This window comes from Lemur catta, chromosome 3, assembly GCF_020740605.2.
Source record: "Lemur catta isolate mLemCat1 chromosome 3, mLemCat1.pri, whole genome shotgun sequence".
Taxonomy (NCBI): Eukaryota; Metazoa; Chordata; class Mammalia; order Primates; family Lemuridae; genus Lemur; species Lemur catta.
In genome coordinates this window covers 122576920-122603581 of record NC_059130.1, presented here as the reverse complement: position 1 = coordinate 122603581, position 26662 = coordinate 122576920, and the positions used below count along the sequence as shown (strand labels likewise).

The window sequence follows — 26662 nt, the reverse complement described above, 5'->3', positions numbered from 1 at the left end:
CAGAATAAAGGATTTAAAATACTTTAAAAATTGTGAAATCACAACTTATCTGGCCCCTGCCAATGGTGACCTAAGCAACCCATCTTCAAGGACAAGGCCCAGGTGTGAGACTCTGAGTCTGAACACGACCCACATTAAGGAGGTAGTTCTAACCTGGAAAGATTTCATAATCCAGTATTCTTTTTAACAGGATGCTAGTTTTAAAAATGCAGATTAAAGTCTGAATAGCTATAACTTTAACCAGTGATATAAACAGACCATGAATATGCCCATATACTACTATTTTTTTCAGAAACAGATCTGTAAGATCCTGGGAATTGAAATCTTAGACTCAAACCCTGCAGAAAATAAAAAAACTGGAAGTGTCAGGCTCCAAAGAAACTACAGCAGAAAAAAATTTGTTTTCAGGAATTCTAGCTGTTTAATCTTTGCGGACTGAGTAATAGCTGCAGATTACTTCCTCGTTGCTACACTCTGTGATAGCTATAGAGGCAAATAATCCAAAGGTGCCAGATCATTCCATATCTAGACATACTTTACACAAGTTTTGTAAACAGTTGGTGCATAATCAGAGCTAACTGCAAAGTCAACTTGCTGGCTCCTCTGGAGCGGGAAAGACACTCAGCTGGGCAGGGCATTCTCATTCTCAGCTCCCACAGGCCTCTGCCAGCCTGGATTATTTATATCTTTCTTTAAACAGAGTACCTGACACTGGGGAGTGGAACAGGATTAAACCAGTATGAGCTGCTCTTTTCCATCTCAGCAACCCTCAGATAGAAGCATCTGGGAACACAGCATCCCAAGCTGCATTACAGTTGGTAAATACCAGACGTTTCCAATGTTTTTCATGAACAGAGTGTATCACATGCAACTCATGAATCTATACAACTGTATTGTTCACCTGGACCATCCACCAACTAGGTCTATCCCTGTGCCAGCCAGAAGACTGACTTTATCAAAGACAGGATAAAGGAGATCTCCAAAAGCTGGGTGGCATAACGGAAAGAGGACAGACACCTAGCCTCTGTGCCTCTGACATGACCACTAACCTGGGAGACCTTGGGCAAGTCACTTCACCTCCCTAAGCTTCAGTTTTCCTGCTATAAAATGAGGAGGGTTAAACTACACCATTCCCAAGGTGTTGTTCGGCTTGAAAATTCTATGATTCTAGCTAGTCAACTTTTTATTTTGGAATAATTTTAGAAAATTATTTAGAACTTTAGAAAAGTTGCAAAGATAGTACAGAAAGTTCTAGTATGCCCTACACCCAGCTTGCCCTAATGTGAACATCCTCCATAACAATGAAACATCAGTCAAATCCAAGAAACCAGTATTAGTACACTTCTGTTAATTAAACCCAGACTTTTCAGAATTCACTAGTTTTTCCACTAACATCTTTTTTCTGTTCCAGGTCCAATCCAAGATACCACACTGCCTTTAGTCACGTCTCCTTAGCTTCCTCTGCTCTGTGACAGTTCTAAGTCTTTCCTAGTTTTTCATAATCTTGGTTGACTTTCTCAAATACTCTAAGACTGATGTCAAAGAGATAAGGAAAAATGAAATATGGATGATATAAAGGATTACAGACAAAACTAAACTGCGGAGGATCCAGGCTAAAGCATGCAATTCTAAGTGTACACTAACATCCAAAAGTGGTATCTGTAGGAGATCTGAGTTATGTGGTTTCCATCCACTTGCCAGCCAATTACCAGACTCAGTACTGTCAAAGCATTCACAGTACAAAGCCGGATTTTCGCTATTCTCAGGCAAAGACCCATTTCGTTTTTCAACGTGGGCATCCATGTGAATACTGCTAACAAACTTCAAGAACTAAAATGGCTGGTTTTGTAAGGTGGGAATCATCCCAGGGATGACAAAGTATCTTGAAGGCTAAAAAAAAAAAAAAAAAAAGACAAAACTTACCTAATGACTGAAAACAGGACCAATATTTGAGCAATCTAAAGAAGCTCTGATTTCATCTCCAGTGTCCGCCTATAAGATGGGGTGATAGTATTGCTGGGGTGGGAGTGATTTGTATGTCTGCAGAGGACTTTGAGATCTCTGGATTAAAGGCATCTCAGACACTCAGGGTATTAACAGTGCCCTTCACTCTTCACTGACTACCCATATGTGTAGCCTAATAAATATGTACTAAATGGATACCCTTCAGCAATTGACAAGTTTAATAGTCTAAAAATCCTAGCAACAGCAGGAAGGGAACACAGCTTCCTCCCTGCAGTGAAAGCTGTTACTTCAGTGGGAGAATCCTCACCTGAAACAATCCAGCCAGCTGTAGGGATTCCTTGAAGGAATGACGATGCCAGCTCTATAAAATGCGCTTAAGTTCATGAGACTTTCCTGTACAGCATGAACTACGGGCTCAACGTTCCTATTGTATGTTAAGCACTAACACATCTCTGAGTAAGTATCTGGGGAGGTACCTTCATTGAGTCCTCCTTGAAGGCATTTTATCTTGCAATGAAAGCTCAGTATCAATATGAAAAAAAAAGCCAACTCTGATCCATGAGAACCTATTTTCCTTAAAGTAGTTTACTAAAAAAAATAAAGTTTATCCATTCACTACCTGCAACTGTCTATATATATATATATATATATATATATCTCCATTTTCTGGTGATGAGATAGCTATATATTTTTATTTATTTATTTATTTAGCTTAAACTCAGTGGTAAGAAAAGATGTCTACATATTTTTTATAGTCACTACTGTGTGCGTGGTTTGGCTTTGTTTCTAATGGGCAGGTGATCTGGTTTGGTGATGGGAAGACCCCACGGCCCGTTAGAGTCGGGATGCTGCTGTTGGGAACTAACAACCAGACTGCAGTGGGAATATGTAATGGGGTCCTACAGCGTCTTAGTGACCCCAACAGCTGCCTTAAAAATTGTAACCCACCCACATCTTTAAAAAACAAGGGAGCTTGAAAGTGGTACATAAAGTATGTGGAGAAATTGAATTACTACAACAGGATCTATTTTCCTTTCTGGACGAGAAAATCCTAAGCTTTTAGACAGCATTTAGCTATAATGAACTAGTAACGCTGTTCCGTGATAGGAAGCACTGCTACTTCCACCAAGCCAGAGACCACAGACCCGCTGCCTACTGGAGCCAGGAGGGGCATGTGCATGAGTGAAGGGCCAGATGTGATGCGACAGGGCGTGGTGGGGACTGGGAAGGCCTGGTCAGCCCAGCTCAGTCTAAAGGGCAGGGGCGGCCGGGCACGGTGGCTCATGCTTGTAATCCTAGCCCTCTGGGAGGCCGAGGTGGGTGGATCACTGGAGGTCAGGAGTTCGAGACCAGCCTGAGTGAGACCCCATCTCTACTAAAAATAGAAATAAAAAAATTATCTGGACAACTAAAAATATATATAGAAAAAATTAGCCGGGCATGGTGGCGCATGCCTGTAGTTCCAGCTACTCGGGAGGCTGAGGCAGTAGGATCACTTAAACCCAGGAGTTCGAGGTTGCTGTGAGCTGGGCTGACGCCACGGCATTCACTCTAGCCCAGGCAACAAAATGAGACTCTGTCTCAAAAAAAAAAAAAAAGGGCAGGGGCTCCTCAGATCCAGTGTTACCAGATCTTCCCATGTTTCAACCAGATTTTCATGCAAAACCTCCCAAGTTTTAAATGTCAGCAACTACAATCCATGGTGTGGGGTACTCAAAACATGGCTATAGGTGGAACATGGCCCACAAGCCACCAATATAAAGCAGTGGAAAGGAGGAATTGAGCCGTATTTTGCTTCTCTTCCACTCCTTATCTGAAGGCCTTCAGAAGGTTTTCATGCTAGAATTGGAAGAGTCAGCACACATGCTTGAGGTGAAACACCAAAAGAACTTCAAGGGAAATCTTAAATGATGAAAATAGTAACTCACTGAGAGTCAATTCAATGTTATTAACAGACAACCAAAACTTCTTGGGCATCAGAACCAAGTTTCTTTAATTCCTATATATTCCTGTAGCAATTTAGAGTTTTAGAACTAATTTTCATATTCATTTTTCAGATAATAACATGGAGGCACCAAGAGCCCAATGACTTGCCCACAGCTCTGCTGCTAGTCAGTGGTGGAGTGAAAGAAAACAAATTATCTGAATTTTAGTGATTGTTCTTACACAGCATGGCTGTCCAAGGCAACCTATTTCATAGATACTTGCTACATATTTTGTTTCCCTCATATTTGACAACGTTCTAATGTTATAGTACCTTAGAACCAGAAAGGTCATTATAGACAACGTAATCTAGCAGCTCTCAACTTTTCTCTGCTTCCATTTTGTTCACACGCCTGACACATTTCCCTCACACATTCCCTGAAGCATCGACATGCATAACACATCCCCAGCAGCACACGGAAGGAAGCGTTTCCTGAACACCACTACTCGTAATCAAGGTGGAGGGAGGGGCACAGCACTGTGGAGCAGAATTGGCCCCTTGAAGAAATCTCCCACCCACGCCCTGCCCCACCTACTCCCACCCCATTCCTGGGTTAAAAATTACTAGTATAGTCCTGCCTCCTCCTTTTCACTTGACAGATTAGGGAAATAAGGACAAGTCAGACAACTGACTTGCCCAAGTTCACAGAGTTCAAAGCGGCAAAGCCAAGTCTAGAACTCAACCTCTAAAACTATAACACAAGGCAAGGAAGCGGACTCTAATGTCTTCAAATATTCTCAAAGACATGATCACAGATTGCAGGGTTTTGCGGGTTGTTTAATGACTTTTCTGGGACACCAGACACGCAATTTTTCTTACCTCCCATCCTTCCATTTCCAGTCCTCTCTTCCCATATATATCATAGATGGCCCTGGTTTGGGGGTCACTAAGCACTGCAAATTAAAAACCAAACATGTTTACAAAGTACAAAATCTACCTTTCAGTCCTTTCTGAAAATACTGACAACAGCGTCATTAGGTTAAGTCTGTCTCTTGTTCTCTCTGTTCAATCACAATCTTCTTAGAGACCCTCTTCATTTCCTGTGTGTCTATACTGCTAATTGCTTTTCTTTTTTTTTTTGTTTTTTTGAGACAGAGTCTCGCTGTGTTGCCCAGGCTAGAGTGAGTGCCATGGCGTCAGCCTAGCTCACAACAACCTCAAACTCCTGGGCTTAAGCTATCCTACTGCCTCAGCCTCCCCAATAGCTGGGACTACAGGCATGTGCCACCATGCCCGGCTAATTTTTTCTATATATATATTTTAGTTGGCCAGATAATTTCTTTCTATTTTTTTTTTAGTAGAGACGGGGTCTCACTCTTGCTGAGGCTGGTCTCGAACTCCTGACCTTGAGCAATCCACCCGCCTCAGCCTCCCAAGAGTGCTAGGATTACAGGTGTGAGCCACCTCGCCGGGCCGCTAATTGCTTTTCTGATCCAGCCTAAGATGTGTTTAAAGGTGGCTATGAAGAAGAAAAATCAGATCATTTCAGTGTCTAAGCTACTCTTAACTGTAAGGCAGAGGTAGGTATAAGGTGCACAAGGTACATCATGTAGGAAGCTGCACTAGCTCTTATATCATTGAAGGACAGTTGAATTTATTAATAAAATAATTTGTTAAGTTCCCGCCACAGTGTATAAAAGCATAAAAGCTTGAAAGAGTTGATTCCAGTTTCTAAAGAAGCTTAATGTAAAACTAGAGACAAGATCTGATACTAGAAAAATATGATTTATTATTTATTCTACAGAGTTTTATTAATTCAAAAGACAATCTACATATTTTTGTACACCTCTCCTCTTTATTTGTAAATTATTTTTTTTCTTCTTTCTTTCCTTTTAGAGACAGGGTCTTGCTATGTTGCCTAGGCTAGATTCAAACTCCTGGCCTCAAGTGATCCTCCTGCCTCAGCCTCCCAAGTAGCTGGGATTATAGGGATGGGCCATCATGCTCAGCTGTTTGTAAATCATTTTAAAACACAAACACCTCTCACAATGTTGTCAACTACCTCACTGAAAGTACATCAGAAAAAGATTTCTCAGTAAGGGTGAGAGCTATTCAAACAACACCCAAACTGCACTTGAACATCAGCAGGGAAGCCAAGGGTCGTTATTTTCCTCCTCTCTCTACCAACTTCTGTCAAGACTTTGGCATCCCTTCTCCCCTGAGAGTTCCTACACATTTTTAGGCCTAATTAAAAAGTGATGTAAATGATTCTATCCATATTCAAATCTAATGGGGAAAGAAAGAAATGCTGACCACTGGAAAAATGTGGGAGCCAGACTTCTGGAGTTAATCTCTAGGATTTAATTAGGGATTATTTATTCACTATTTTACTTTAGTCTCCTTTTAGGCTAAACTCGAGGAGGCTGTGTCTGCTGTTGTAGCATTTTCACAAGCACTGGTAGGGTTTTTCTGTTAACTTCCCAAATTTCCAAAACAATACAAGCAAGCTATGTGGATAATTTAAACAACAGGAAAATTAATGCAGCTTTTTAGTCAACAGAATACAATAAAAGGAACAGGCTTTGGTGATGACCACCATATAGTTGGTTTGAACAGAGTTAAATGTGGTAATAATACAACACCAACTGCACACATTTATCAGGCACTACAGCCTGATTTTTACTGGTCATTAAAATCTAACTTTTTGATAATACCATAAAGTGAAATAAACTATAAGTTATTATGTCTACAGTGACACATCTCTATGATTTTGTAAAGAAACACATTAGTACCTAATTTTTGGTCTGTCTAAAGAACAAATCAAATGGTTCTGGAATACATAGCTTATTTTACTTTATGTATCTTAAGAATGATTTATTTTTAATGTTTTAATTGCAGAAAATTTACGATTTTAACCATTTAAAGTATATAATTCAATAGCATTTAAATACATTTACAATGTTGTATAACCATCATCATTATCTATTTCCAGAACTTTTCATCATCTCAAACAGAAATTTAGCACTCATTAGCGACTTTAGTATCTTATAAACAAATACATCACAAAATTTTCTTTCTGCTATATATGTAAGTATAAAAATGTAAATTGCTTGGTTCTGTTTCCTACTAGCCTTCTTAACATTTTCTTTCTTTTGTTAGAACCTTTGTTTAACTGAATGCTACAGAACCAATAAAATCACTTTCAGATGGGAAAAAAACGTCCTTGTATCTCCTCACAAAAAAGAGAACAAAGAAAGCTTGCCTGTAACGATCAGCCTTTTACCTCTAAGAGCTCCCTTTAGAAGAAAACTGGTAAAGGGTGTAAAGCTCTAGTATCCCCTGCAGCTGAGACTCAGGTCTATCACTTCGCCTGGACTCTTGTTTTCTACTTACTAGACACATATTGATTTCCAAAGCAAAATACTACTCTTTCAAAGGACCCTGTCAGTAAAAAGTACTAAACTAACTACCTCTTTTATACACCTCTAAGGACTCGCTTTTTCTATCCTCTACAAATCAAGTCTCTTAAAAATCGAATATCTGCTACCAGGATGTTTCCAAGGAGCCAAGCCCTGCACTGACCTTCATAAGCCTGGTGGACAAGGTTAAATAGTCGTTCCGCTTGTGATTTGAGCTCTGGGTCTCTGTGCTTGTCCGGATGGTAAAGCATACACAGCCTCCGGTAGGCAGCTTTTAGCTCTTCAGAAGAAGCCTAAAGAAAGCAAAATTCAATTAGTGAACAATCAATGCTACTTAAACATTATCATTATCAGAATCAGCCTTGAAATGGGAACCATCAGCCACATTCCAACATGCCTGTGCTCTACATACAGGATATAATGAAGTTATGCCTTATTACCTCAATAAGGCTTCTTTTTTTCACAGTTTCAAAGTGATCAATTATGCACATCGATAGTGACTGTGTTTTGCTGGGAAATGCTATCAGATGGAGCAAAAGCTTCTGTCTCTAGATTGGCTCAGTGTGCTCTGAGCTGAAACTAAAATGTCACAGAGACCCACTAACTCTTTAACCTAAGCTATTCGAAGTATATCATGCCAAGGCCCTCTCAACAGAGACTAGGTTCAGGAAGAGAAAAGCTACATATACCATTAGAAAGAAATGACATCCATTTAATGACTTAATGAATATGAATCCTTGAAAATCCAAGACCAATAAAATAAGGCCAACATGCAACTCTAATTCAACCAGGCAGCATAGAAAGTGGCAAAAATGCTTCACTAACCTATAGTAACCAACCCTCTCCCCAACTCCTAACACCAAAAGCTCCTTCCCAACACATAAACTCTCCAATTCTCCTAAGTAGCCAAATTGAAGGGGAAAAATGCACCATACTAATAGCACAGATGACACAAAGAGCAGAATGAGCTCCAGGTGTATTTCAACTGCACAGAAAGGAGGGAGGAGGAGCAATGGTAAAAATCTACATTCTCCTTCGCCTGCCTTACAGCCACCAAGAAGTTCTTGGAAACAGGCCCTCAGAGGCCCTAGGAACACGGTGTGGTCTACTTGGCTGGCCCCTCAGGTCTGGTTTTGGGAAGTATCATGTTTGAGTTTAGAGACCATTTTGGTCTATCAGAGGTGATGTTGAATGGGCAGCTCTATCCAAATGGTATGTTAAGTAAAAAACACTTTACTTTGGGAGGCAACCCCACCATTTTGACAGCTGAGGCACATTTCTGGGTCACTGATGACATGCCAGGGGAGTAGAATGGGCCCAGGTCCCCAGAGAGGACGCTAAGGATTGATGGTGCTCTAGGATCAGCTCCTGGAACATGAATCAAGGAAAGAGGTCAGAGAGACGCAATTAGTCCAGGGACCAAGATCACCAAGGAAAACGTTACTCTATATTTCTCTATAATCTCCACAGTTTTTCAGTATCTTTCAATTCCAGGACTAATGGTTTTTTTTTTTTTTTTCCACCAAGAAAAAAGGTAAAACTTTACTTCAGTAATAACTTTTGGCATGAAATTTAAATATTTTCTACAGGATTAAGTTATTCAGATGCTAGAAACCAGGAAATCTGTGCAAGTTTACCAGAAGCTCTAGGAAGATAGTAAACGTGACTGGAAGGACAGGCAGAGGAGAATGGCCTGTGGTCACATTGTGGGGCCTGTCTACCCTCAGGTCCCGCTCGTCACCTCTCCCGATGCCCACCCCAGCCTCCTCTGGGAGCAAGAGCTTGTGCGGATGATGACCTCCAAGAGCCTCCCCAGTCTAAGCTGACGTGATCCTGTTATTCAGAAAAGAAACAGCAGACCTGAGCCCCTTAGCCATCCTTTAAACCAGGCCACAGAGAGCTTCCTGCATGTGTGGACAGAGGCACCTCTGCTTGAACTGCTTTTTAAATCAGGAGCTCCTTGAAGCTTTCCACTAACTACTCCATCAGGAAAGGGTCACGGATCTTGCTGACTGTGCATCCATCCCCTTTGCCTCCAAGAATTAGGTAGACTTCTGCCCCACTCGACTGATTATCTCTTGCTTCCACCTGCTCTTTGGTGAGCCTTTTGGGAACTGCACTATTGAACAACTGACTGCCTTCCTCCCTTCTCTCCACGTGGGTATCCATGTGGTTCGCTCTGTGGTCACACACCAACCTTCCACTTTGGTGGTTAAGAATGCAGGTTGTGGAGTCAAATGACCTGTGTCTGGATGCCGGCTCTGCACTTCCCAGCTTTGTGGCTCTGGGCAAGTGAGCTTTCTGACCTTCGGTTTTCTTGCCTATAAATGGGGAGAGCAACACCTCCCAGGGATGGCGTGAGAATGAATGAGATAGTGACTATAAAGTGCTTCACACAGTGCCCAACACGCAGCAAAAATGTACAAATCATAGCTTTTTTAAAACCTTTATTTCCTCATTTGAAAACTGTGGACAATAATGCCTCTCTCTGAGGTACTGTAAGGCATAATTGAGATACTACAAGTAGGAATGCTTAGCAATGCCTTGCACACAGTAGGAATGTAACCACTTTAGCTATTATTATCATCACAATTCAATTTCAATGTCCCTTTGGCAGTATGAATACTGAAACTAGAACAATTCAGAGAGAGAGCACCTCCTGGTGCAAGGATAACAGGAACATTCATTCATAAAGTAGTGCTGTTTGTGAAAATTCACTGATCTGTGTGCTTATGAGATGACCATTTTTCAGTACATATATTCTATTTCAACAATACAGAACTCCCTAGAAGAGATGGGCCTCAATATTTGCATCTCAGCATTTTCTCTTTTTTCTTATTCGTGCTAGAGTTTTCTCCCTGTCAACTGTAATTATGCAATGCATTACTTGCTGCACTTACCAATATACCACCTATACCAAACTCCAGTGTTTTAAACATAAATAATAGTAAATAGTGGGAAAATAGAATGTATCTTCTCCAGGTAATTTCACTTAAGTGACAATGTAAAAGAGTCTTGGTTCTTTCTTAAACAGCCAATACTAATAATTATTTTCCTTCTGCAAATTTTAATTAATCTTTCCTGTATCGTGTAAAAGTTACAAGCACAAGATTAGACAGATTTGACTGACTCTAGGTTAGAATGCTATTTCTTGGTTATTAAAATTAAATTAGACGACAAGAGAGTAGAATATGTAGTCTGCAAGACTTTCTTTAATCATATTAATAAATGGCTTAATATGCTATTGATTAAGTAATGGAAATGAGAAGTTTCATTTTTAATAAATGTTATATTCAATAAAAAGTTAAATTGGGCCTTTCATCATAACTGAAGAGCTAAGGTTACTGGTTCGATATTTCATAAATGATAACCTCTTTCGCTATCATAAAAAAAACGGACATAATTTCAAAATGTAACGAGATATTAAGAATGATACCTAAAGTTGCATACTTATTTCTAAAATTCTACAATAAAATTAAGGGACATATCCTGCTTTGTCTATAAAGTTTCATCATCTCAATCATCTAGTTATATTTTCATAGGATAGACTATATGTTGGGCTACAAATTAAGTCTCAATAGATTTTAAAAGACTGTCATCATACAAAATATCTTCTACTACATAACAGAATGAAGTTAAAAATCAGTAATAGAAGGAAAACTGGAAAATTCACAAATCTGTGGAAATTAAACAATACACTCTTAAACAACCAATGGATCAAAAAAGAAATCACAAGCAAAACAGGAAGATACTTAGACACAAATGAGAACGAAAATACAACATACCAAAACTTACGGGATGAAGCAAAAGCAGTGCTAAGGGTGAAATTTATAGCTGTAAATGCCTACATTAAAACATAAGAAAGATCTAAAATCAATAACTGGCCAGGCACAGTGGCTCACACCTGTAATCCCAGTGCTTTGGGAGGCCAAGGTAGGAGAACTACTTGAGGCCAAGAGTTGGAGACCAGCCTGGGCAACACAGCAGTACCCCATCTCTACAAAAAATTTAAAAATTAGCTGGGCTTGGTGGCACACACCTGTATCCTATCTACTCAGGAGGCTAAGACAGGAAGATCATTTGAGCCTAGGAGTTCAAGGCTGCATGTAAGCCACTGCACTTCAGTCTGGGTGACAGACTGGACTGAGACCCTGTCTCACAAATAAATAAATTAATTAATTAAAAAAACAAAACTAGAAAAAGAACAAACTACCTCCCAAGACTGAATCATGAAGAAATAGAAAATCTGAATAGGCCTATAACTAGTAAAGAGATTGAATCAGTAATCAAAAACCTCCTAACAAAGAAAACCCTTGACTTCATGGCTTCATTGGTGATTGCTACCAAATATTTAAAAAACTAACACTGATTATTCTCAAATTTTTCCAAAAAACTGAAGAGGAGGGGACACTTCCAAACTCATTCTATGAGGCCAGTATCACCCTGACACCATTGCCAAACAAAGACACCGCGAGAAAACCACAGACCAGCAAACTTTATGGACAATGATGCAAAAATCCTCAAGAAAACACCAGCAACCAAATTCAGCAGAATATTAAAAGGAATATTCACCATGACCAAGTGGGATTTATTCCTGGAATGTGAGGCTAGTCCAACATATGAAAATAAATTAACATAATATACCATATTAACATAATGAAGTGGGGGACCCCACATGATCATCTCAATTGATACAGAAAAAGCATCTGGCAGAACCCAACATCCTTTCATAATAAAAACACTCAACAAACTAGGAATCAAAGGAAACTACCTCAATTTAATATGAAAAACTCACAGTGAATACCATATTCAATGGTAAAAGACTGAAAAACTTTTCCTCTAACATCAGGAACAAGGTATGGATGTCTGCTTTTGCCACATCTATTCAACTTTCAGTAGGAAGTTCTAGCCAGAGCAATTAGGCAAGAAAAATAAAAGCATTCAAATTGGAAAGGATGAAGTAAAATTATCTGCTCTCAGATGATACAATCTTATATGTCCCTAGAAAATCCACAAAAAAACCTGTTAGAACTAAAAAACAAATTCAGCAAAGTAGCAGGACACAAAGTCAACACACAAAAACAAGTTGCATTTCTATATGCTAACAATGAAGCATCTGAAAAGGAAGTTAAGAAAATAGTCCCATCTACAATAGCATCAAAAACAGAATAAAATACGTAGGAATTAACTTAACCAAGGAGGTAAAAGACTTGTACAATGAAAACTACAAAACACTGCTGAAAGAAATTAAAGAAGACATAAATAAATGGAAACACATCCTATGTTCATGGATTGGAAGATCTAATATTAAATTGTCAACACTACCCAAAAAAATCTACAGATTCAATACAATCCCTATCAAAATCCAAATGCTGTTTTTTGTAGGAATGGAAAAGCTGATCCTCAAACTCATATGAAATTTCAAGGGGGCCCCTGAAAAGCCAAAACAATCTTGAAAAAGAACTAAGTTGGAGAACTCACACTATCTTACTGCAAAAACTTACTATAAAGCTATGGTAATCAAAACAGTGTGGTACTGGCATAAAGATAGATATACAGACCAATGAAATACAGACCCCAGAAATAAGTCATATATAGTCATATTTCTTGCATATATAGTCAAATGATTTTTGACAAGAATGACAAGACCATTCAATGGGGAAAGGGCAGTCTTTTCAACAAATACTTTCTGGAAAACTAGATGTCCACATGTAAAAGAATGAAGTTACCTAAGAACATACAAAAAAATTAACTCAAAATGGATCAAAGACCTAAACATAAGAGCTAAACAATAAAATTCTCAGAAAAAAACATAGGAGAAAAGCTTTATGACATTGGATTTGGCCATGATTCTTAGATATGACAACAAAGGCACAGGCAACAAAAGAAAAAAAAAACAAATTAGGCCGGGCGCAGTGGCTCACGCCTGTAATCCTAGCACTCTGGGAGGCCGAGGCGGGATTGTTTCAGCTCAGGAGTTTGAGACCAGCCTGAGCAAGAGCGAGACCCTGTCTCTACTAAAAATAGAAAGAAATTATCTGGCCAACTAAAATATATATAGAAAAAATTAGCCAGGCATGGTGGCGCATGCCTGTAGTCCCAGCTACTCGGGAGGCTGAGGCAGTAGGATCGCTTGAGCCCAGGAGTTTGAGGTTGCTGTGAGCTAGGCTGATGCCACGGCACTCACTCTAGCCTGGGCAACAAAGCAAGACTCTGTCTCAAAAACAAAAGAAAACAAAACAAGACAAAAAAATTAGACTTCATGAAAATTAAAAACTTTTGTGCATCAAAGGACAATATCAACAAAGTAAAAAGGCAACCCATGAAATGGGAGAAAATATTTGCAAATATATCTGATAAGAGATTAATATCTAGAATAGAGAGTTCCTAAAACTCAACAACAGAAAAGCAAACCCAATTCAAAAACAGGCAAAGGCTTTTAACAGACATTTCTCCAGAGAAGACATACAGATGGTCAGTAAGCACACAAAATGAGGTTCAGTATCACTAATCATCGGGGAAATACAAATCAAAACCACAAGGTGCCACCTCACACTCATCAGGATGCCTACTATCAAACAACAAAACAAAACGGAAAATAACAAGTGTTGGCCAGGATGTAGAGAAATTGAAATCTAGAATTCTATACTCAGCCAACTATTTATAAAATCTAAAGGCAAAATATAAGAATATTTTGAGATACACAAAGTTTAAAAAATTTTCTCTCTCAACCAACCTTTATAAGGGAAACTACTAGAGGCTGAACTCCACCAAAATAAAGAAAACCAAGAAAGAAAAAGGTATAGGATACAGAAAAGAGGAGACCAACCCTGGAAAAGAGTCCCAGGAAGATGGTGATGGGAAATCCTATAGTGATGTTCGTTTAGCAGGCCTAGCAACCAAAATAATGTAGAGACTTCCGGAAGAAATGCCCCAGGAAAAAAATGGAATTGATGGACTACTTGATATATTTGTATTAAGAGGAATATTAGAAGTCTATTGAGAAGTTGGAGAAGAACTAGTGACAGACACATAGAAATGTGAAAAATGAAGCTGTGTCGTACCTCTATATGTGTAAATAGGCCTTCTCATCTGGTGGGCTTCTCTGTTAAAATGCCTGGGAGGAGACCCAGAAGTCTCATTTGGTGGTCTTCTCTCTTTGAAAGGTTAGTTTTTTCAGGAAGAGCCCAGATAACAAATGGAAAAAGCTTAAGTCTCACCTACAGGGCATAAACTTCTATTTCTTCACGTTTTTGTTTAGGGCACCCCACTCCTGCCCTCTCTTGTGTCTACTGTCCAGGCTCTAAGGACCCTCTGGTCTAATTTCTCCAGAGAATAAACCTCCTGTCTCCTGGCTGAGCAGGCTGCAGCACTCTCATCAGCACTGAGTATTATCATTAAAAAAACCCCAAAACTTTGTCAATATGGTAGGCCAAAAAAAAAAAAAAAAGAAATATCTTCTTTTAATTTGCATTTGTTTACTAGTGAAGGCAAACATTTGTCCATATATTTATTTGTATTTTAGATTTCTTTTATGAAATAATCTATTCATTTCCTTTGTATTGTTTTCCTATTAGTATATTCATCTTTTTGATTTCTAAGAGTTCCTTACGTACGTTAGAAATGTGAACCTCTTAACAAATAAACATCTTGCAAATTTTTTAGTCTTTCATGATACTTTTTAGGTTTTACTTTTGTTCCTTTAACAAACACGTCTCATCTTTACAGAGTCAAATTTATCAACTGTCTCTTCTGATTTCTGCTGTGATGTCGTGCTTAGAAGTCTCCTGACTCCAATTTCATCATGCTTGCTTCCCCTAAATTATTAAGAATTGATGAAATTGCTAACCTTTCCAACTATAAATTCTAGTGATGGAGACCATCTCTGGAATCAACCTGATAGCACATATTCTAAGAGTACACTGCCACTCTGCTTTGATTTTCCATCTTCATTTAACAAAGTAAGCTAATATGTGTGAGGTGTATTAGTATGTCTGCCCCGTGACCGCATTGGTCAGGATAGGCTAGATCAATGGTTCGTAAGTGTGGTCTGGGCACTCCAGGGATCCCCAAGACCCTTTCAGGGGATCCACAGGTCAAAACTATTTTTATAATAATACTAAACTGCTATTTTCCTTTCTCACTCTCATTCTCTCATGAGTGTACAGTGGGATCTTCTTGAGGCTACATGAGGTGATACCATTGTTCCAATGGTTAATGGAGTGTGTGTGTGTGTGTGTGTGTGTGTCTTATGTTTTCCAGAAATTTCTAAGGTGCAGTTTTAGGGTATAAATACCAGAGTTTTCAGAGATGAATCCAATTAACTCTCAGTTCTTTTGCAGTGTTCTTATTACCTTTGGTTATACCTGATAGGACATCTGTGTATCTGTGACCTCATTACTGTCCAATATAGTTATTCTGAAATCCTTATGTTTTCCTTGTGCCTAAACTAAAATACAAGAAGTACTTGTCTTGCTTTACAGCAATATTTTATCAATTACTCAGTTTTAATTTCTCTTATAATTAAATCTGGATAGCTATAATCCACATAAACAAAAGCTCCTTGAGATCCTCAATAATTTAAGAATGTAAAAGGGTCCTGGCACCAAAAAGCTTTGGAACTGCTGGGCTAGATGATTCTGTGGTTACAAACAATCCAAAGATGCCAAAAGTTTATTTCTCCCTCACTTTACATGTCCATCTCAGGTCGGCTAGTACTCTGCTTGGCAGTGTCCTCAGGTCCCAGCTGACAGAGCAGTCACCCTTTGGAACCACTGTCAATCACCAAGGCAGAGGGAAGAGTATGAGACCCTCTTGCTCACACTGGCATTTAGATGCTTGAGCCTGGAAGTGACACACATCACTTCCACTCATACCAGTGGTTACAACTAGTCACACGGCCTCACTCAACCGCTAGGGGACCAAGAAGTGCAGTAAGTACCAGCTGTGCCAGGCAAGTGAAGAGCCTTTGGTTTGGTGTACTGCACTCATACCTACCGTGATGATGATACTTTGAAGACTGAATAGAGCACACAAGTAATGACTTAATAATACCTCATACTTACATTCACTTTGAGAATACTAAAGCCATGAGGCTTGTCGTTACTGAAGCCTATAATGTCAAACTCAAACTTCCAAGCTGTATGTATATTACTGAATTTCAGGACTAAGTCTCCACAAACTACATTCTATTGGATTTTGGGAAGTTTGCCTGATTACAACTGAAGGCTCATTATTGTCCATATGTTCCACAATAATCTGACATAAACCGCATCAGCTAATAAAAACCTGTAATTTTGTATGATGGTTGGTGCTCATATGCTTTAAAGGAAAAAGCAGACTTCAGAGCTAATTAACACCAAGATAGCAATGGGTGCTTTCTGCTGAGTAAGAGCACGGAGGAAAAAGGTGTCACATATTATTTGTTGTCATTTAGTAGACATTGATTACACTAAGACACTAAGCCATTCACCTATCAAGTGATTTAAAAAGCAACCATATAACTGGACTTGGTAAAAAATTTTCTACTTCATTTTGTAAAGATTCCAACTATGCAGCCTGAAGCTCCACATGATAAAACCCCACTCACATACAGCCTCACCATATTCTGATGCCATTTTTACTGCTCAAAACAGCCCTCTTCCCTTTCCATTTACATGTGGAACAGCTTTGAAAGACCTGGAAATAAGCTCCCGTCCACAGAATTCATCCTCAAACAGCAACAGACCCCAGCAGTGGAGATGGAATCATCCTACAGCATCAAGCATGGTGTAGACCATACTAACTCATTCTGTCTGACCAATCTTTGTAAGGAACATTTCAAGTAAAATACGATTTAAAGTGAGACTAACCTATATTTACTGTAAAAATTCAGCTCTATTTAACTGACACACACACAAAAACTATATAAAAGTATATCTGATCCATCTGAAACTTAGTTTCTTTTACAAACATTAAGGGTGCTAGTGCACAAGATGGTAAACAGGCAACCTTTTCCCACTGCAACGAAGAAACACAAGAGGAAGACAATCAATTTCTGCCAGATGAAAAGGACAAGCCCAGCAAGGCAAAAGCCGCTGTTGCACATTCTAGCACGACATCCACAGTCTTGGACCGAGTCTCCACAGGCTTCCCTTGCTCTGGGGCCTGAGCACAAAGGCGTGTGTTTGAATTTGATCTGCCTTTTGTGCCTGACTTCAAACAATTTTCATAAGCGAAAATTTAACTGATAACTAATACATTCCTTCCAATAATAAATTCCTCTAGAATAATTTGTTTGCCCAAACTGCAATGGATTCCTCAAGAATACAGGTAGTTCATAAAGTAAAATGTACCTAGACAAGGTGAATACAGCATTAGCAAATACTCAGCACTTCAATCAGTAAGTTCACTGAATGTCAGCTGGCTTTAGGAACCACTAGAGATACAAAAGAAATACAATATGGTCCCTGCCCTCAAGAAGATTACAAATAGATGTGGGGTTTCCCCCTTCTAGAAACCCCTAAAAATACACATGGATTTAACTAAATAATATAAAACAGAAATGCTAATATTAATGGTGCAGAAATAAGTTCAGGGCAGTGAGACATAAATGGGAACACAAAAGGTGGATTTTGATTTGCTTTGGGTGTCCAAGACGGGCCGAGGCAATTCAGGGGAAAATACCCTGAGGAAAGAGGCTGGTGCTGGGGACAGAAAGACAGAACACTGACTAAACTGGCAAGAGTAAAGGCGCATAAGTGGCAGGGAGTAGGCAAGAAGCTAATTTGGACATCCACCCAGCTGCTCATTCTCAGCAAACATTGTCAAGTACCTGTTATGTGCCTGGCACTGTGCAGGGGATGTAATGGTGAACCTCACATTCCCTGAGCACCTGGGGCTTCCTTTGCAGTGAGAGAAGGCAGAACGTCACCACTGAGTAGACAGAAAGTACATAAAACATCTAATGTATAAGGGGCTTTAAAAATAGAGACAGAGTTTCACCCTTACCCAAGAAATAAGAGGAGGCCATACAATGTTTCTGGGTAGAGAAATAATGTACCTAGTACTGTTTGTTAATCTTAATTTGGTACAGCTGGACTAAAACAGACAAAAACCAAAACAAGAGAGACTTGAAGGAAACTGCAGCAGAAATTCAGGGATTATGGGGGCTGGCCAGCAGCGTAGAAGTTGAAACAGAAATGAAGGGATCAGAATCTGAGAGTTCTATGGGACAACTAAAAGTATGATTTAGCTCTGTACGGAATGCTAAATAGAGATGAAGCATCAAAGAACATTCCAGGCTTTAGGCTCGACTGTATGCATTGGGGGAAATTGGGAGGTAGTCAAGAGAGGAGGAAATGAATTTAAGCACGTCGGCATAACGTCCGGAAGGCAGACAGAGATGCAGGGCTGAAAAGCAAGAGGCAAGGAGGCGAGGACTAAACCTTGGGAAATGACTCTCTAAGGAGGACAGAGAACGAGCAACAGGCAAAGAGAAAAATGAAGACCAAGAACATCACAGAAGCCAAAGGAGACTTCACATTGTCAATGGTCTCACAAACACATCTGTATAGATTTATAGCTAACAAATAATTCCACTGACATTTCCTCTTTAATACTCACAAAATGTCTTGAGGGTGGTATGAGAATCCCCATTTTACAGACAAAAATCCAGGCTGTGTGCAGTGGCTCATGCCTATAATCCTAGCACTCTAGGAGGCTGAGGTGGGAGGATCGCTTGAGCCCAGGAGTTTGAGACCAGCCTGAGCACAAGCGAGACCCGATCTCTACAAAAAAATAGAAAAATTAGCCAGGCACGGTGGCACGTGCCTGTAGTCTCAGCTGCTTGTGGGGTTGAGGAAGGAGGATTGATGGAGCCCAGGAGTTTGAGGTTGCAGTGAGCTATGATGATGCCACTGCACTCTACCTGGATGACAGAGCAAGACTCTGTCTGGAGAAGGGAAAAAGAAAAAAGAAAAAGTCAAACTCAGACCTGACTCCAGAGGCTGAGTTCTTTAAAGCCACTGTTTTCACAAAGACGTCTTTCCAAGCCTCCACCACGGTCTCCAGCCGTTTCAAATCACCAGCAACAAATGCTCATTAGCGCTTAATCATGCAAGGTGCAGGCTAAGTGGTTTCAGCTGTCCTTCTCTAACACCCCTGCGTTCTACCACAGGTCAGGTGCACACACTACATTTCACATGATTTTGGAAATCTGCCCCCTACAGCCATTTTAGGACTTTTCATTTTGAAGTAACCAAAGCATAAATGAGTCACAAGAGCTCAACAGGAAACTGATCAAACAATTCCAAGTTTCCACAACTAGGAATAACCTTTGAAACTTAGTAAGTTCTACTTCACCTTGAGCTCTACTTAACCTAGAGTTAAGGAAAAACTCATAAAACTCACAGAACACAATATGCCAAGATGGCAATATAAATTTGAAAAAAAAGATCGGACAATCAGTAACCACAGAATCCCAAATACTAAAAACAGGCAGGAGGCACATCACCTTTAAGGTTTACAGGGCAGAGGGGGAATCATATCCTCCAACTTGTATCTCTGCAGAAATAACAGAAATGGGCCAAAGGAGCAGAAATTCTGATTCCTGATGAGACCATTCCAAGGGCTTAGGAAATATTTTCCTATCATTGCACAACTTTGTTTTCATTCCTCTTCCTGGTCATATCCATGCATTCTTTTGGTGCTCATGAGGCACAATATAGTACATAAAGAGGCCAGAGTCTCTAGAAACAAGCTCCAGAGTTCCTTTTGAACTTTTGTCAGAATTGATGGCTCAGATCCTATCTTCACATCAAGAATTTGGCTTATTTTTCCCTAAAACCTGACCTTATGTTTTCCTTGTCCATGTCCATCTGTTATATCCAGCCCACTCATGCAGACTTCTCAAAGTGTTTGATCCCTACTGGCCTGGCATTTTACTGCTGAAGAGTTTTCTGGCTTCTGCAAACTAAGGGTGGAATATTGTACACTCATAACAGGCAGAACATGCACAAGTGGTTCTGACAGTCTGTGAGCCAAACAGGCATCGAGCCATCAGGCTCTGTCTTGGAGGAGGCTTCACTCCAGGCTACAAGCTTCTTCCAGGCAGTGGGATCTGTATAATGTATGCGCCACATCAGCGGTGATGATGCAGCAATATTCCCAATGGTCTTCTTTTTAAAACATGTGTGCCCCCTTTAAAAAATGTGGGCTATTTTATTTTGTTTATTCAGGTTAGTTTTCTTATATCCTTTCCTGAACAAGGCAGGGTATAAATAAATTAAAATGAAAGTTTAATAAAAGCAAACACTAAAATCCTATAGCCAGGCAAAACCTGCTGCTCTCATGTCCTGGATTTTCTTTTCCATTGTTTTATTAATAAACTCACAGCAAATACAAAAGCTTTCAATTAAATTCTTTTTAAGGAAGAAAAAAAAGGTATTTTGGTAGATAATGCAAAACTAGAGCATTAAAATTTCAAGAAGCAATTGTTTGAAATGCCCAAAGCAGAAAGGTAATAACTGGCTTACAGTTCATTAAAGAAACACATTTTCAAATCTAACCTCACGTTGTTTGCTGACTACCTTATAAGATGACACTGGAACTGGCTGGGCATCCTCACCTCTCCTTCCCCACACACACGCAGCTTCGCAACAACCCACTGCCCACCCACATTTGCAGGCCCCTTCAGAGTTGAGAGCCCACAACTGTATCTTGGGTCCTATTCTGCCTTTACCCCAGACACCCCTTTGCTGGATTGCCCCTGAGCTCGCATCCTACTCCCATGCTTAGCCCCAATGTCAAGGAAGCCCCAACCCCCAAGTCAACTCTGCAGGAAGCACAGTTCTCATAGATAACTGTCCTCTGAAGAAAATAAACTCAGCATTTTGAACAGGAAGAGTAAAGAAAACTTCAGGAATTCATAAACTAATGCTTAGCATAAATTCTGGTACTATGTTTTTTAGTAAGACAACAGATGAACAGCAAATTTAGCCAGGATGAAGCATACAAAGGCTTTCCATGTATATGTATGTCTCTTTTACATAAGCAAAACTTCATACTTATCAAAATCCAAGAAAATAACAGTACGTATTAACTGAATACTTACTTCTATCAGTCACTTTCTATATATCCTTACCAGATAGTCACACGTCATCCTGGCCCGTGGCAAGCAAATGCTCAGGACATTATTATCTGTTACCCACATTTCCCCAGTAAAGAAAACAAGGAGCAGAAAGGTTAAACTACTAGCCTAGAGGCATAAAACTCCCACAGGAGTGAAAAGTGGGATTTGAATACAGGACTTTCTGGGTGCGAAGCCCTACAGAGGCGTCCCTCTATCCTCTCAGTAACTATGAAGTGCTGTTGCCTCCATTCTGCCAGCAAGCAGAGGCTCTGACAGATTAAATGACTTGTTCAAGATCACCCAAGTGACAGTCAGCGTGGGCTGAAATTCCGGTTCCTCAGCTTCTTGGCTTATGAGACACCCTAAGGAATGTGGTCATCTGCTTAAGTCCTGTTTTGGGCAACCAAGGCTGAACCCTATGTGCCCAAGGGACACATTTAACAGGGGTCATTGTTATGAATATCAAACTTTGAATACAGCATAGAGATGGGAAACTCATTGAAGGAACTGACCTTCTCAGACCCATCTTTATTTCCCTCATTAAAACTAAATTAACTGCCCACCACGAGGGTAGATAAGCAAACAAGGAACCAACAGACATGTCTCACTGCTTCAGGGCTCTGCGTGTGCACCTGGCTCAGCTGAACCTTTTACAACTCAATTTCAGCAGACAGCAGAGTTGTCCTGGTTGCTGGGGAAGGCAGTCTGCTGCCTCCTCTTTCGTGGGTGACTTTGACCCTAGGTCAATCCTGAGACTGACCAGTGGACCTTCCTCTACTGCTCTAGCCTTTTCTTCCCATCTGCAGTCCAAACTCAAATGTTTACTCTCACTCTGTGGCTGTAACCTGTAGCCCAAGAAACCCAGACAACTGGCTTCATTCCAGGGAAGGAATTAAAATGCGGGGACTTGGGGAAAACGTTTTATTGGTAGTTGATACTTTTGGACTTGTGGTTTTATGGCTGCTCTTGAAAGATGAAGACTCCAGATCCCTGACATCCATACATGGACTATAGGAACAAAACTTTTATTTATTAACAACTTCATTTTTTACCTAACATTTATAAACACTGCTGAATGACATGCTGTAAAAATGAAATTCTTTCAAAGGAAACAGGATATTGATAAACTAGGAACCAGAGTCAATTATTTAGGAATAAATTAGGTTTTAAAGTGTCAATTAAAATTTCCATAAAAAGTGTGAGAATCAGGAAAATTTAACTCTGATGTACTGGTAAGCAATCCTTTCTCCAAATAAATTTTAGAAAATCATCCTGGAAATCTCAGATGAGTTAGATTCTAGGTACCACATAATGCACCTAACAACGCTAAACCAGAAAGCCAACCTGGTTTCCGTGTGCCCGGTTAATGATAAATTAATTACTCCCTCCCCTCAGTGTGAGGCAGGTAGGGCAGATGACGGCTCTGCTCTGTAAACAAGAAATCTAGAACACTAGAGAAACGGAATCATTAAAGATCACGAGTCTTGTTTACAGCAGAATTTGGTGGTCCTGTCTAGCTTCCCACTTCATTTTCTTGAGTACAAATTTAAGGGTATATTTTAAAGTTTAAAACCTTAGAAGGGAGATTCTTAAGCTGATTTTTGACATTTCTACATCACTCCAATTGTATAATCCTATTATGTTTACAAGTTTAAAGTAGAATCCCCTGGGTTTATCTTAAGTTGCTTCCATTGCAGATTTCTTTTCTTTTTCTTTTCTGAGACAGGGTAGCTGTGTTGCCCAGGCTGGAGCATAGTGGCTGGATCATAACTCACTGTAACCTCAAACTCCTGGGCTTAAGCTATCCTCCCACCTCAGTCTTCCAAGCAGCTAGGACTACAGGTGTACACCACCATGCCCAGGTAATTTTTAAATTTTTTGTAGAGATGGGGTCTCACTACATTGCCCAGGCTGGTCTCAAGTGATTTTCCTATTTCAGCCTCCCAAAGCACTGGGATTACAGGTGTGAGCCCCTGTGCCCAGCCTCCATTTGAGATATCTAAGGAAAACTCTCTGAACTCTACTGAACATTGAGAGTTCTGAAGATACTCTTTTGAAGAGTCTTTGAGGTACCAGTGGAAAGAGCACTTTGCCTCTCACAGTTATAATTAAATGGAAGCTAGCTCTAGAACTGATAGCAAACACATAAACAGGTATTAATGTATTCTTCCAACCACACGTGCAGGAATTATGATTACTTCTACTTTTTCCTCCAACTAAATCATGTTATTTCAACTTCAGGTTTGATTTCACACACAAAAAAGTTCTAGTAAATACCAAGTCCAGACATCACCTTCAGAGCTGCTAGTGGAATCCTGGGACAGGAAATGGGCATACCACACCTGATGACGATATTGAACAGAGTTTGTTGACAAAGGCAACACAAAATGATTTAAGCAAGACGGTATATTTCATAAAGATTTAACCTGTAGCCCATAAATACAGAAGTGCCTTGACTTACTGGGAAAAGTAAAAATTTTTCAAAAGAAATATTTCTTTGGCTTCTATCCACAAGTCCAATACCAATGACAGCCCCTAAAATTCAAGCAGTTTCAAGGTATATTTTTGACAAATGTTTACCTAGGACTTCGGCTATGCCTATTCTTCTAGATCTTTTCGATCTGCAGCTGCCTAAAGTTCAGTAAGCCTGATAAATGGCTGCTCAATTCCTGATAACCCAGACTAACTATAAATGAGCAATAAGAAAGGCTGATTTCAGAAAGACTGGCTTCACTTACTGTTTGGCTTCCAAGAACTGGAAAAAACTTAAACAACTAGCCAGGCTGGGCGTGGTAGCTCATGCCTGTAATCCCAGCACTTTGGAAGGCCGAGGCAGGAGGACTGCTTGAGAACAGGAGTTTGAGACCGGCCTGGGCAACAGAGTAAGACCATGTCTTTACAAAAAATTTAAAAACAAAATTAGACAGGTGTGGTGGCACTTGCCTATAGTCCCAGCTACTCAGGAGGCTGGGGTGGGAGGATCACTTGAGCCCAGGAGTTTGAGGCTGCAGTGAGCTATGAGTGGGCCACTGCACTCCAGCCTGGGTGACTGAGCAAAGTCTGTCTCTTAAAAAATTAAAAAAACAAAAAAACCCCAAAACAACAACTAGCCAGACATCTTCATTCAAAGGGAAAAAGACTGACTGAAGGGTAAAGAAGTGATTTGCCCAAAGCCTCATGGTTGATTAGTTACAAACTGAGAACAAGATCCCCCACATGCCCTATAGCTGCCTAACAAGATCTCCTATTCCCCAAAATATTTCAATGGATGTTTTCATGGTATAACGACTCATACATTTGTGAGATTCTTATGTGGGGAGCCCAAGGATATAGTACCAGAACCAGCAACTTTGCAGTCGGAGGACTGGTAAGGTAAGGTAGCAGAACAGCATAGAGCTCAAGAGTCTGGGCTCCAGAGTCAGACTGCTCAGGCTTTTGCACTCTAGTGGTGTGACTTTAGAGAAGTTACTTAATCTCTCTACAGTTTCTTCAACTATCAATCGAGGACTATCACACCTACCTTAACGGCTGTCATGAGAATTAACCAACAACATAAAGTGTTCATTCAGTACGGCAGCCCTGCACAAAGTAAGCACTCAAAAGAATGCTATTAATAGTTACAATTAACACCATACAGACCAATATTTACTGACAACATACACTGGACCAGCTTTGCTTAGGATAGACAAACTAGGATATCTTCGATCACCCCTGGAAAACCTGAGAGATGGAATTAGAGATTCTCTGGCAGGGCTGAAAAGTCTGGACCCAGCAGATAAACGATCCACTTTATGACCTGACCCTGGAAGCCTTCCTGACCTTCATACCGATCTCAACTCCAGACTAGTTATCAAGGCAGGAAATGCACGGGGGCCCTGCTGCGTGCCAGACTACGTCGGTGAGACTCTCGCGCATTATCTTTATTCGGTGAGGAAACAAGGTACAAACACTTAGTATGAATGCCGAAGCCATTGTGAGGGCACCATTTCTTTCTTGGCCTAGGACTTCTTCCCAGTCTGCGGCCTCCGAGTAGAGGCTGTATGTCTTGAAGGCTCTACCTTACATTTCTGGACAGCAGCTCAGGGGAATGAATACAGGTAGGAGACGCGTGCCTCTGGGGCTAGACTCACTTCAGAGCAGGACGTCCCCACGAAAGGCTCGGGGACTGGACAGAGTTTTGGGGAAGTTCCCTAGTAGCCGTGACCTTGGTACCCAAGACTCAGTTTGCCATCGTGCTGACCGCAAGCGATGACACAGGCCCTCAGCCAGGGCGGCTATGTGAGCCGACCGCAGTACCGGGTTCCGGGGGACTGGGAACCCCACTCGGGTAGCCTCCTGGGGGCCCCTGTTTCCTCCTGTGGGTGTGGGGACCTCTGGCCCTGCCTGGACAGAGCGCACGCGGCGCACCGGCCGCCGAGAGCAGGAGCAGAGGCCGACCCCGGCACCCACGGCGGGAGGGTCCGGGCGGCGGGGACGGCTCCGTTGGCCAGCGGGCGTGCACGTCGGCGGGGTCACGCGGCCTCTCCAGCCGGCCCGGGCGGCCTGTGGCGGGGGCGGGGCCGTCGCCCCCAGCCCAGCCCTCCCGACTGATCTGGCCTGGCCTCAGCCCCGACGGCGTCCCGCCGCAGGCCTCACCTCCCTGCGCACGTTCAGCAACGAGTAATAGTCTTCATTGTCCAGCTCCTCCTCGCTCAAGGCCGTCGCCATCTTCGCAACCTTTCACCCCGCCAAACCGGCAAGGCCGTGCCCAAGAGGGCCCGGCGATCCGCAGCCGGGCGATGCGGCCCGGCCCGGCTGCGCCACAGCGGCCCCTGGCGGCCCGGAGCCGCTCGCCCCCTGCAGGAGCGCGCCTGCGCGGTGCGCCCCCGCGCGGCTGAAGCCGGCACGCGGCGTCTGGATGGTCCGGGCGGGTGGCAGCGCGAGGGGTGGCCACGCTGGGCCCTCCACGTGCTGCCCACGGGCCCGCTCGCGGCGAGGCTGCGCACCCGGGCCCGAGATCCAACCCTAGGGCCTTTCCTGAACTAGGAAGGGAAACTTTAAAGTCGGATATGGGGAAGAAGCGCGCGGTGCTCCCCGGTGCAGGGCGCATCCAGAGCCCAGACGTCCCCACCCGATCACCAGAGCCCTGCCGGCGGGAGGCTCTCCTTGGCCCCACTTGCTAACTTTTGTTTGCACAGAAAACCTGCAAAATGAGATTTGTTCCTCTCCCCATTGCCTTTACCGTTGGCCACCCTGAAGCCTTAC

At 41.4% G+C, this 26662-nt stretch overlaps 1 protein-coding gene across 1 annotated transcript in view; it reads right to left on the bottom strand.

Annotated features, from left to right (window-relative positions):
* The window catches only part of DNAJC11 (DnaJ heat shock protein family (Hsp40) member C11), a 64325-nt gene extending 38059 nt beyond the window's left edge, over positions 1 to 26266 (bottom strand). The window contains exons 1-3 of the mRNA XM_045546249.1: positions 26054 to 26266; positions 7472 to 7601; positions 4769 to 4842 (exon numbers count right to left, since the gene is read on the bottom strand). Coding sequence (XP_045402205.1) covers positions 4769 to 4842; positions 7472 to 7601; positions 26054 to 26125 — 276 coding nt within the window. The 5' untranslated portion in view covers positions 26126 to 26266. The remainder of the gene's footprint in view (positions 1 to 4768; positions 4843 to 7471; positions 7602 to 26053) is intronic.
* Positions 26267 to 26662: the final 396 nt, after the last annotated feature.